Here is a 13,906-nt window from a genome sequence, read left to right as displayed (position 1 = left end):
ATCCTACTCTTTTCCATGGCAAGCTTTCTGTAAGAGCATCACCGTTGTCAATGGCTACATCCCATCCTCTCTGTGAAAAAAGTCCAAATGCTCTGTCACGGCATGGCTAATCATCTGGAGGTTCTCGATCATACTGGAATAGGATTCACCCTCCTTTTGCGTCTGTCACTACGCCCAGCACTCGCGAGTTTGAAGTTCGTCACAGCCATTCCTTCCCAGATCCTACTCGGAATACCACAGACAAGGTTTAGACTTTTCGGATCTCAGGAATGGCCATCCATGGGTTCTAACTTATACCACGAAGATACTAATAACTCGGACTCGGTCCCCTGTATTAGATATCTAAGAGATATTCATTCTAGCTTGTTTGCATGTAGAACGGAAGTGTTTGTCAGGCACGCGTTCATGAGTGAGAATGATGATGAGCGTCACATAATCATCACATTCATCATGTTCTTGGGAACGAATGGATATCTTAGAAGCGGAATAAGTTGAATTGAATAGAAAAACAGTAGTACTTTGCATTAAATCATAAGGAACAGCAGAGCTCCACACCTTAATCTCTGGAGTGCAGAAACTCTACCGTTTGAAAATACATAAGTGATAATGGTCCAGGCATGGCCGAATGGCCAGCCCCCATGAAAGTCTAAGATAGCATAAAACTGATCAAAGATCCCTAATACAATAGTAAAAAGTCCTATTTATACTAAACTAGTTACTAGGGTTTACAGAAGTAAGTAAATGATGTAGAAATCCACTTCTGGGGCCCACTTAGTGTGTGCTTGGGCTGAGCTTGAATTTTACACGTGGAGAGGTCATTCTTGGAGTTGAACGCCAGTTTTTAACGTGTTTCTGGCGTTCAACTCTGGTTCGTGACGTGTTTCTGGCGTTTAACTCCAGACTGCAGCGTAAAACTGGCGTTCAACGCCCTTTTGCGTCGTTTAAACTCGGCCAAAGTATGGACTATTATATATTGCTGGAAAGCCCTGGATGTCTACTTTCCAACGCAATTAGAAGCGCACCATTTTGAGTTCTGTAGCTCTAGAAAATTTACTTTGAGTGCAGGGAGGTCAGAATCCAACAACATCAGCAGTCCTTCTTCAACCTCTGAATTTGATTTTTGCTCAAGTCCCTCAATTTCAGCCAGAAAATACCTGAAATCACAGAAAAACACACAAACTCATAGTAAAGTCCAAAAATGTGAATTTAACATAAAAACTAATAAAAACATCCCTAAAAGTAACTAGATCCTACTAAAAATATACTAAAAACAATGCCAAAAAGTGTATAAATTATCCGCTCATCATCCATTAACTAGGTAGACAACCTGCTGGTAGCAAGAGATGTATGCAGTCTTTTTGTAGTAGTCAGCAACATATGAATTCACATTGAAACACATTTTTCTTATGCATGTCATGGCATGTGCACAAGGAATTCCGGACAGTTGAAACTTCCTACATGAGCATTCATGATGCCTAAGATCAACCACAAATTTTTCCTTACCCCTTGGATGCTAACCACCTTATATCTATCACGTCCAGCATACACACTCACCCAATTACCACTTAGTTTGGCCTGTTTTTCTACCTTAATCCTAATTCTGGGTAACACATCTCTATTGTAAGGCACTATTCTGTCCCTGTTGTCAGCACGTTTCATGATGTAAACTCGGATATCCTCTAGCATAGTTATTATTAGCTTCTCCCTAGCTTCAACCAAAACAGAATTAAAAACTTCACACATATTGTTAACTAAAGTGTCACACCTAGGTCTACACTCAAACCTGTGACGACACCAGTACTTTGTTGGAATCTCCATAAGATAGTTGTATGCTCCCTGATCCACCTTCTGTATCTCACTCATCCTCCTTTCCCATTCTTGAAGATAAGTTGCCTTGGCAGCATTCCACATCATTAGCTTCAAATAGATTCCTGGATATCTCTTCTTGAAATTTGCATACAGATGTCTGACACAAAATCTGTGGTCAACTCCAGGCAGAAGCTCCTCAAAAGTTGGTACCAATCCCTGTTTTGAATATAAAAAAAGGATGAGCATAGATTGTTACATGCTAACTAGAACACTTGTAATTAAGTATCAAACAGAATAAAATACATGTACCTTCTGTTGGTCAGACATGAAGGTGCAGGTCCTGATTTTGTCAACTCCCAGGTCATCACACAGATGCTAGAGAAACCATGTCCATGAGCAATTGTGCTTGTTGTTGCAACTCTTCAACTGCCAACTTTGCTCATGCTTCATCTTTTCACAATATGCGTACCACTCACATCCCTCCACACATTCCACTTTAACCCTCTTCAGATCAACCTTTGTGAATCTTAAACCCCTGTCACTACTGACAGCATATGCAGTGGCACAGTCTTTGAACTCCTCCCTTGACACATACAAAGTTTCCACCTCCCAAGTGTATTCACTCATGTTCTTCAACGGCCTGTGTATGGGATACCTCTTTCCCGTGTCATCCTCATCATCACTAAATGGAGTATCCAGGAACTCCTCACTGTTATAACCTGTATCCTCATCACCAAAATTCCCTACAACTTTTTTCTTACTAAGATTTTGTGCAGCTGGTTGTGATGATTGACCATGAGACTGATTGGGTGTAGACTCTTTTTTCCCTCTTCTGTGATGTTCACATCAACTAAGCCTTCAGCTCCCTCCCTCTCATCATCACTGTCACCAAAATCAAGACTACCAAGACTGTGAGTTGATGCATTCCCAGCAATAGAATCAGAAGTCCATGAGCTTTCACTCCTCCTGGGTTCATAGTCATCATCTTCAGATGTCTCACTCCCCTCCTCCTCTTCTTCAACAGCATCATCACTCTTAACAACCTCACATGATCCCTCACTCATAGACCCAACCTCTTCCACTTTAGTAGGCCCACCAGTAGGCCCATCAGTTGGCCCATCAGTAACTGCTTTTGACCCAACACCAGGGCCATCATACACAACAATTGGGCCAGGCCCAACTTGATCACCTTCTTCAGCAGGAGCAGTAAGTTGCCCAGGTTGCACAACTTCTCCCACCTCACTTGTCTTGTGCACAACATAAACCTCAACCATGTCATCCTTTATCCCAATTCTTGCCATATCTATTGCATCTTTATCGGTTTTAAGCATGGTCAATCCGTCCTCTAACCCAGCATTCACAGCTTTATACCACATCGCAACAATATCCTTCTTCAAATACCCCTGTCTACCCACTATTTCATACACCTCAATCAAACTCCATTCATCCTCATCACAGTAGTCTACAATGGACGTCTCCCCACCCAAATACCTAACAGTATCTCCTTCAAGCCGAAACATCCCCTGGTGATAAATTTTAACACTAAAATGACTCATTTCTTTCGCTACTGTTCCTATTACACAAACCATAAAACAACGGTAATCAATGTGCAGAAACACAGGTTCAAAAGATTCTACTTACATCAACAACCCCAAACCTTAAGAGCAATAACATTGCAATCTCAGAAACCTTATGCATTAACATCTTTACTTGCATGAACTATTCCAACCAAACGAAAATCAAACATACATTGCACATACCTTTTCGCTCTGTGCCGTTTCAAAGTTTTCACAACCACCAAGACGGGGCAAAGCTCTCGTGTGTAGGGAGCACCCAACCACCAACTCGCTTCACTCCGTCTTCTTCCTTTGAACTCAAGCGCGAAGAACAGAGGAGCAATAATCGATAGGGTTCAGGAGGTGTGGGTAGAATGTGAAGTGTTTCGTTTCTCTTAAACTGCAAGCGTTTCGTATGGTAAAAGAAAACATTACGTGCGAAGTGAACCCCCAATCAATACACACGTTTGGGGTTACTAACGTCTCGCGTTTACGTAGGCATCTCCGTTACTGTTCCGTAAGTGGAATTAACAGTGGGGTAACATTGAATCAATTTTGGAACGTTAGGGACAAAAATAGAACGAATGAAACGTTAGGGACAATTTTAGGATTTATCCTAAACGTTGGGGACAAAAACAATACTTTACTCTATTTAAAAAAAATCCCTTATTTGAGATCTAGCCTTATAAGTATCAGACATATATTTTACAATGTCTAATCAAATCTGATTCTAATTCATAAAGATAAAATAATTTCATATCAATTATTACGTGAAGATATCAAATTTAAAACATCTTTGATTTATGACCCAAAAGCGGTAATATCTAAGAGGAAGTTAGAGTTATTATGCATCGAATATAAGAGATTGAAAAACTAAATTGACTTATAAAATTAAATTTAGAAAACCATTTTAAATCAACTGAAATTCAAAAGATTAAATTAAGTTGGATGCGAAATTTAAAGATAGAAGCAAGTTAAATATTAATGAACTCAAGTATACCATACTGTTCTAAGGATATGTCATGAGTGTGTCTCAACTACTGTACTCTAGCAATGGCACATAAACTTGAATAATTAAGCATGTGCAGGATGATCTCGATCTTATCCTTAAAAGGGCGAAAATTATTAATTAATTAATTAATTAATTAATTAATTATTGAAGATCCCATACGTATATAGCTCCGTCTTAATGTGCTTTATGCCAGAGGAATTCTCGTTTTGCTTTTGGCCCCATTGTTTGGGAGTGGGGTTAAGATTTATATCTCAACCAAATGCATGCACATCATATATCCTCATGGCCCCATGCATGCTGTTTATCCAACCTTAAATTTTTGCTGGCTTATATAATAGCTAGCAAATTATATATATACAATATAGGAAAGTTATCAAGTATACTCGAAAATACCAATGTTCTAGTTGTTTTAACCGTTGATTTTAATTAATATATATTATATATATTTTTATAATTTAGATCAACGGTTAAAATAACTAGAACATCAGTATTTTCGGTATACCTAAAATTTTTCTTATGCATCTAATGTTATATTTTTATTATACATATGTACATCTACCTTCATACATAGCAAACTTTTTTTTATTATTTGATGGAAGATGGAGTGTTAGATATTTATCCTCTCTCAATATAATAATTAAAAAGAAGTAAATTGACTTTAATATTTAAATTTTGATCCTTTTTAATCTTTAGAATGTAAATATTTACTTTTTGATATTTAAATAGGCCGGATACTTAAACAAAGATAAAATTCTAAAGAAATGTTATTGTGGTCAGAAAGAGAGTGAAGAAGGAAGATGCATGGGTCATGGGTCGAAGCTAAAGGGGACCAGGAATCTTTGCTACCAGCCTACCACTAAATTCAAATAGAAAACTTTTACATGCTTCTTCTGAGAAATTTCTCTTCATATACAAGTTTTGTTTATTATTTGACAACTTAAATTCATGTGAATGTTTTTATTTTATTTTATTTTTCGTTAAGCACATATAATGAATAAAGAGAAATATAAATCTGATTGGTTTTTGTTTTTATTTTCTATATTTTTATATTTAAGATTTTGTAATATAAAAATTAAAAAGAGTAATAATGAAAATAAAATTTATTTTAGAAAAATATTAAAGGACCATCAAAATTTATTACTCTTTATCGTTACTTAATTATTAATATTTAAAAATATAGAATAAAGTATGTTATTAGATTATTAAATTAAAAAAATTATATTAAATAAATTAAATTAATAATTAAATAATAATTAAAAATAATAAATTCTGATGACCTCATAATATTTTATTTTATTTTATTTTTTTTCACAAAATTTTAAAAATAAGAACATTAAAGATGAAAACATGAAACGAAAATCAATCAGACCTAAAAGTACTATAAAATTTGAATAGATATTAACTCTTCTCTAAAAATTAATTTAAGAATGATCGATCATTAATTATCTTCGATTAAAAAATTACAAAAATCATATATCTCCAACTGATGTGAAACACTTAAAAGATGTGCATGGGTCCCAAATTTTTTACGAAGAATTTCTATCATTAAGATTTTTTTTTGTTGATCCAATTTATTAATATAAAAAATTAATTATTAAATTAGTTATTATAAATATGTGTATATTTATACATATATTAATTTACATATTTTTTTAAAAAAATTATTAAAATAATTAAATATTTTACAACTAATTAAACAATTAAATTTGTCATGATAGAATAATTAAATTATTTTACTCTAACATAATTAAAACTTTTCATAAACACTTAATATATAACTTTATACAAGGATTGACTAGTACTGTTATTTTATGTTTATATAGTATAATTGATGTTCTGTATCAATTTTTCATGTTATGTGAGATAATTGATGTTCTTATACTAACCTGTGATTGGTTTAGTGCGTTCCTAAATTTTCATACCGAAATCTTTCAAGCCGCCTTGCACAATTCATGAATAAATTAGAATTTCTTATCTTAATTTACATAAAAGATTCTCTAATGAAAGTTTTGCGGAAGGAAGTGTTGGTTTGTTTCACCAACTCTCTCATAATGAGCAGCAGGAAATGAGTCATCATGCGACACAGTATACTGTTAATTAGTCTGCTTAATTTATTCATTTTAAAAACTTTTAAAATTAAATAAATAAATAAATAATTTCACAAAGGAGGCCTTAATATTCTTTCTAGCTAATACAGTGTAACAAAATAAGGTAATTAAGTTTAAACAAATTAAAACATTTAATGAAGGCCTTGTTGTCCACTTGCATGGCAACTTGCTATTCCACCCATACTTCCAACCTAACTTGCATTTGTATAATGAGACATTATATTATAATAATAATTACTAATAAAATTAACATATATTATATAAATAGAAAGAGAATATCAAAGACGGGGCAAACAATAACAACTTGACATTTTTTTACATCAAGTTGAGTTTGCCTTATGCAACTTGCACTTCAAAGGTTGATTCTTTCACCCTAGGAAATCATTTTTAAAATGACGTCCTAATCCATATGAAAATAATTATTATTCTTATTAGAATAATATGCATACACTACATTTTATGCGTGCATGGCTATCTAGAGGAAAATTCCAAATTTGTTTTAACTTTTTTTTTTCTTTTTTCTATTATCCTTTTCTTGACCTTAATTAATACGTACATAAGTACAATTTTGGTGCCGGAAAATATTACCAGAAGCTTCATAGCAACCTGTTAATGCCATTTCCCCTCCATCATGCATGGATTTCCACGCTCATAAGAGACAGTTATTTAAATCCCTTTCTTTAAATTCTTCCCATGGTAATATTATTCTTGAAATTTCATCCAAGACAACTCAAATTTATAAGAACACTTATCTGTTTCGGGGTTTAGGTTGTTAATTGGTAATTAATCACTAAGACTGTATTTGTATCGAAGGGTACATTAAGATACTAAGATATAATTATGTGTTTTACTCGATTTTTTGTTCTATTATAAATAATAAATAAATTAACAATTTTTAAATTTTATTTTACAAACTTAATTCCAAAAATACTTTTTTTTTTATGAGTGTCTCAATGTTTTAGTTGTAGTATTGACATAAATTAAAGAATTATAAAAAAAAAACAAAGAATTATTTTTTGTCTAACATCATGAAACTACTCCTCTAAAATATATGAATAATTATATTTTTAACACGTTTTTTTATTAAAATTTTTTTTTTGGATTTACATAAATGTTTTACATAATTTTTTTTATATTTATCTTTTATATATATATATATATATATTTTTTTTTTTGAGATAATAAGGATTGAGTTTTAGACTTTGATCATGTATAAGTTCTGATATCACGTTATAAAATTATTTTTTTAAAAAAATTAAACCAATAAAAAAAACACATAAATGATATGACTTTAAAATACGGAAATGATACTAATATTTTTTTTTTGAAAATAAATATTGATGCAATATATTTCAATTCTAACAACATATGTCTTTCTTTGAGTATTATCAAATATATCTAAATTTTATTGTATTTATTAGATATATAATTATACATGTACTTCTATATTCACTAATTTAAATTTTTAAAATAAATAATTTTATAACAAGAAATTCTAATTGTTGTGACGACTACAAAGAATTCAAAACCGCTAATAAATGCACATCCACACAAATCTAAGAAGAACAATGTTAAAAGTTGATACTACAAAGAATTCAAAACGGCTAATTGAAACACATGGTGCCTCGTTTCAAATAGCAGGAATTCAATGGCAGCATCGGAATTAAAAGCGGATGAGATCAGAGTAGACATTAATTGAATGAAAGTAGTACCAAGTAGTATATCATAATCATCATATGAAGCGCCTTATCCAAACACGTGAACTTGCAACTTGGTTATCACTACACTATGCAGATCGATAAACAAATTGTGATAAACAATGGATTATTGAATTGGATTGATTTTAAATTTTTTTTTTTTTTTGAACAAAAGTAGCTCAACACAATAAAGTGGAGCAGAAGGAATTAGGACAAACAAAAATAAACACAAACATAACTGAAAAGTTAGTATCCGTTGTCATCTCTGACATTGCCATCAACAACCAAACGGATCAACTCCACACCATTCCTTGTAACTCAAGAAAGACATGATCTTTACTCCTTCAACACTTGTCTCTACCCGCTGAAAAACTCTGCTATTCCGCTCCAACCAGATGTTCCAAATAACCGCACAGAATCCTATAAGCCATTTCCTTTGCTCAGACTTCTCACCTGTTGCTTCGATCCAGCTCTCAAAGAACTCTTTAGTGGTTCCTGGGATGGCCCAAGCTCTATCAGAAAACGTCAGCCATGCACACCACACCTGCCACGTGAACTCACAGGCAAAAAATAGATGATGTACAAATTCTATGTCCTTTTTACACAATACACAATTATTGTCCTGATGATTAATAATGCCAAGTCTACTCAACCTCTCCTTCATATTTACCCTGCCAACTAGCACAAACCAAGCAAAGAGTTCAACTCTTGGAGGAACCAAGCCTCTCCAAATGGAGCTTGTGAAGTTGTAACTCGTGATGTCGGCTGGGAGAGTCTCATTTTGTAGCACCTGCACAAAAGAGTTAGTAGAAAAAACTCTATTTTTATCAAATTTCCATACCACTGAATCCTCTCTATCAACTGATAACCTCACAACCCTCAACCGGTCATGTAATTGATTGAGCAACTCTAGCTCCCATTGGAAGAGTTTCCTCCTCCATTGGAAGTCTCATACCCACTCTAACCCATCCCAAAACCCACAGTCCCCTATTACGGATCCTTGTTGATTTGAAACAGAAAAGAGTCTTGGAAAACATTCTTTCAAAGATCCATCTTGTAACCACTCATCCTCCCAAAAACGAATGTTTCTGCCATTTCCCACCTCCATCGACAGACCCCTGATCATCATATCTCTTGCCTGTTGCTCCTTAATATTAAGCTGGCAAATATCTTTCCACGGCCCCCTCTTGATGGCAAAGGTTGGTTTGATACCATTACAGATGGGTCCAACTGATTACAAGAGCAAACAATCTTCTTCCAAAGCGGGCAGTCCTCCTTTGAAAAGCGCCACCACCACTTGAACAGTAGCGCCACATTCATAATTAGTGCATCCCCCACCCCCAAACCACTTAGCTTTTTCGGAGCCTGAACCACCTCCCATTTCACCAGTGGTATCCCATTATTCCCATCTTCTTTACTCCACAAAAATCTTCTTTGAAGCCCAATGATCCTTTCTGCAACCCCCTTTGGCATCTTATACAAGCTTAAGTAGTAAACCGGCAGGCTATTGAGAACAGATTTTATAAGGACCAACTTACCCGCTTTGTTGAGAGACCTAGCTTTCCATAAGCTCAGCTTGTCTTCAACCTTGTCAATGATTGGTTTCCAGATCTTCACCAATCGAGGATTAGCACCAAGAGGAATTCCTAAGTACCTGACAGGTAATACCGCTTTGCCACAACCCAACAGACCACACATATTCGTCACCCAGTCCTTCTCACAGTTAACTGAAATTAGGCTTGATTTTTCAAAGTTGATACTCAGGCCAAACATTAACTCAAAACAACGCAGGAGCCTCTGGTAATTCACTAGCGTCTCTGTTTCCTGTGGACAAAATAAGATGGTGTCGTCCATAAATTGGAGGTGCGATAATTCTATATTGTCCCTTCCCACCAGCAGTGGAGATATTCTGCTATTTCTAACCGCCTCCCCCACCATCCTGTGCAGAACATCAACAACGAGAACAAACAGGAAGGGAGAGAGAGGATCGCCTTGTCTGAGGCCCCTCTCCATCTTGAACGGCTTGGTTGGAGACCCATTGATCAATACTGACATAGAAGCTGTAGTCACACATTCCTTCACCCAGGTCCTCCATCTACTACCAAAACCCATCTTCTGTAGCACTATATCCACAAAGCTCCATCTCACTCTGTCATAGGCTTTCTGAAAATCCAATTTAACAATTGCCGCTTGCTTCTTTCGCAGCATAAGCCAGTGAACTGTCTCACAAGCAATGAGGGCACCATCATGTATTTTGCGACCCTTTACAAATGCAGACTGAGTCTCCCCCACTAGATGCGGCATCACTGATCGCATTCTTCTTACCAGCACTTTTGATATCACCTTATAGACACAACCAACCATACTAATCGGTCTTAAGTCTTTGATTTCCTTGGCCCCCACAAATTTTGGAGCTAGCGCCACCCAAGTAACATTAGCATCTGCTGGTAGCTTTGCATTCTGAAAAAAGTTCAACACGGCTGCAGTAAACTCCTGACCAAGCTCATCCCAGCATTTCTTTATGAAGTTCATATTGTAGCCATCACTACCTGGAGCTTTACTGGACTCACAATCCCAAACTGCCTCTCGTACTTCCTCCGTCGATGGCATTTCCTCTAACATTGCTGCCTCTTCGTCAGTAATCTGCTCAACCAGCCCATCACGGATCCCAATCAAAGGGGCATGCTCCTGCCTATACAGTTCTTTATAAAAACCCACAATCTCAGTCTTTATTTTGGCCTGATTCCGAACCAACCTTCCATTAATCAGTAAAGAATCGATTATGTTGTTCCTCCTTCTTACCGATGCTAAGTTATGGAAGTATCTAGTGTTCCTGTCCATATCTCTAGCATGCTTGGATCTGGACATCTGCTTCCAATGCACCTCTTTTCTGACATACCACTTCGCACAGCAAGTCACCAGAGCCTTACATCTAGCCTACATTGTTCCATCATAACTACCAGCACTGACCTTATCATCGATCTTCTTGATCTCCTCCTCAAACTTCTTTATCCTGTTATCCATATCCCCAAAATTATCCATATGCCATCTCCTGAGTGGTACTGTCAACGCCTTCAGCTTGTTTGTAAACATGTCGTCTCCCAGTTTCCTCCACTCATCCTTTACCAACTTCAGAAATCCTTCATGTGTAAACTAGGAATCCAAGCTGCAAAAAGGTCTTGGGCTCACACAAATTCTAGAGTCTTTTAGAATCAATGGATAATGATCTGATAGGCCTCGCGGTCCTCCTTTCAAACGAGTGTCTGTGAACTCCTCAAGCCACTCCAAACTGACCAGAATCCTATCAATGCGGCTACAAGATTGACCTCGAAACCATGTGAACTTCCGGTCAGTTAATGGTAAATCGACTAACTGCAAATCTTGTACCCATTCCTTAAAATCCTCCGCAGATGCTGGTATACTAGTAGCACCTTTCCTTTCTTCCAAATGTAGTATCTCATTGAAGTCTCCCATGAAGCAAAACGGAACCTGACATAGACCCACCAAGTAGCTTAACTCCTCCCACATTATCAGTTTCTCACTCCGAACATGTGCACCATATACCAAGTAGAAAGCACACTTGAAATTATTTTTTGTCAGAAAACCCTCAACGCACAGCCAGCCATCCCCTTTAAAGCAATTCAATCTTGTAAATAAAAAATTATCCCACATTAACAACAAACTACCCGATGCACCAACAGACTCTACAAACTCCCAATCCACTATATCACAACCCCACAAACGTGCTACATCAAACCTAGACATAGCCTCCTTCTTGATTTCAATCAAGCCTAGCATATTCAATCTATATTTTTTCTTCAACTCTTTCACCATACATCACTGATGAGTGGATATTTTATACGCTTTTTGGGATTAATTTCATATAGTTTTTAGTATGTTTTAGTTAGTTTTTAGTTTATTTTCATTAGTTTCTAGGCAAAATTCATATTTCTGGACTTTACTATGAGTTTGTGTATTTTTCTGTAATTTCAGGTATTTTCTGGCTGAAATTGAGGGAGCTGAGCAAAAATCTTATTCAGGCTGAAAAAGGACTGCTGATGCTATTGGATCCTGACCTCTCTGCACTCGGAATGGAATTTCTGGAGCTACAGGAGTCCGATTGACGCGCTTCCAATTGCGTTGGAAAGTAGACATCCAGGACTTTCCAGCAATATATAATAGTCCATACTTTGCTCAAGAATAAATTATGTAAACTGGCATTCAACGCCAGTTCCATGTTGCAGTCTGGCGTCCAGCGCCAGAAACACGTTACAAGTTGGAGTTCAACGCCAGAAACAGGTTACAGCCTGGCGTTGAACGCCCAAAACAGCCCAGGCACGTGAGAAGCTTTAGTCTCAGTCCCAGCACACACCAAGTGGGCCCCAGAAGTGGATTTCTGCACTATCTATCATAGTTTACTCATTTTCTGTAAACCTAGGTTACTAGTTTAGTATTTAAACAACTTTTAGAGATTTATTTTGCATCTCATGACAATTTTAGATCTGAACTGTGTACTTTTTGACGGCATGAGTCTCTAAACTCTATTGTTGGGGGTGAGGAGCTCTGCTGTGTCTCGATGAATTAATGCAAGTATTTCTATTTTCTATTCAAACACGTTTGTTTCTATCTAAGATGTTCATTCGCACTTCAATATGATGGATGTGATGATCTGTGACACTCATCACCATTCTCAAACTATGAACGCATGCCTGACAACCACCTCAGTTCTACATTAGATTGAATGAATATCTCTTGGATTCCTTGATCAGAATCTTCGTGGTATAAGCTAGAATCCATTGGCAGCATCCTTGAGAATCCGGAAAGTCTAAACCTTGTCTGTGGTATTTCAAATAGGATTCAAGGATTGGATGGCTGTAACGCGCTTCAAACTCGCGAGTTCTGGGCGTAGTGACAATGCAAAAGGATAGTAAATCTTATTCCGGTATGATTGAGAACCTACAGATGATTAGCCGTGCAGTGACAGCGCACCTGGACCCTTTTCACTGAGAGGACGGATAGAAACCATTAACAACGGTGATCCACCAACATACAGCTTGCCATAGAAGGAACGTGCATGTGTGAACAAGAAGACAGAGGAAAGCAGAGATTCAGAAGACAAAGCATCTCCAAAACTCCAACATATTCTCTATTACTACATAACAAGTATTATTTGTGTTCTGCCCTTTTACTTTTTACAATTCAAACTAAAAATTATTATTGATATTATATCCTGACTAAGAGTTACAAGATAAGCATAGCTTGCTTCAAGCCAACAATCTCCGTGGGATCGACCCTTACTCATGTAAGGTATTACTTGGACGACCCAGTGCACTTGCTAGTTAGTTGTGCGAATTTGTGAAGAATTATGATTTCCAATTTCGTGCACCAAGTTTTTGGCGCCGTTGCCGGGAATTGTTCGTGTTTGGACAACTGACGGTTTATTTTGTTGCTTAGATTAGGAAAAATTTTTCTTTTTGGTTTAGAGTCATCCATTATTGTTTTTGGTTGAAATTTTCTTTTTAAAATTCTTATTTTCTTTTTTTTAAATTTTTCAAAAATTTTTCTTAGTTATTAAAAATACTTCTTCAAAACAAGTGTTACATTTACTGCCCAATTAGCTAGAGCGTTGGTCTATGTTCTTGGTAATTGGGTATATTCTTTTCAAAATCTTCTTTTTCAAAAATAATTTTTCTATTAAATCTTGTGCCAAACTTTAAGTTTGGT

The 13,906-nt window shown here is 36.0% G+C and overlaps 1 protein-coding gene and 1 pseudogene across 1 annotated transcript; both read right to left on the bottom strand.

The window, feature by feature from the left end:
- Positions 1 to 2,659: 2,659 nt before the first annotated feature.
- LOC148579497 (uncharacterized) lies at positions 2,660 to 9,290 on the bottom strand (annotated as a pseudogene).
- Positions 9,291 to 11,119: 1,829 nt separating this feature from the next.
- On the bottom strand, positions 11,120 to 11,980 carry LOC107620343 (uncharacterized). Its single transcript, XM_016322519.1, has 2 exons — positions 11,440 to 11,980; positions 11,120 to 11,322 (listed from the first exon to the last, which is right to left on the bottom strand). Exons 1-2 carry the CDS (start codon positions 11,978 to 11,980, stop codon positions 11,120 to 11,122), a joined length of 744 nt encoding a protein of 247 aa, XP_016178005.1.
- Between the last annotated feature and the right edge of the window lie 1,926 nt (positions 11,981 to 13,906).

Source organism: Arachis ipaensis, chromosome B10 (assembly GCF_059453495.1).
Source record: "Arachis ipaensis isolate K30076 ecotype BB chromosome B10, ASM5945349v1, whole genome shotgun sequence".
NCBI lineage: Eukaryota > Viridiplantae > Streptophyta > Magnoliopsida > Fabales > Fabaceae > Arachis > Arachis ipaensis.
Note: the sequence above shows the minus strand (reverse complement) of the source record. Positions and strands in the feature narration are given on the sequence as shown.

Bases quoted from the DNA above. Each gene is read 5' to 3' on its own strand.
- LOC107620343 (XM_016322519.1), bottom strand. From the start codon at position 11,980: ATGCTAGGCTTGATTGAAATCAAGAAGGAGGCTATGTCTAGGTTTGAT. The intron at 11,323-11,439 runs GTTTGAAAGGAG...TTACACATGAAG, and splicing joins TGAGGAGTTCACAGACACTC to GATTTCTGAAGTTGGTAAAG.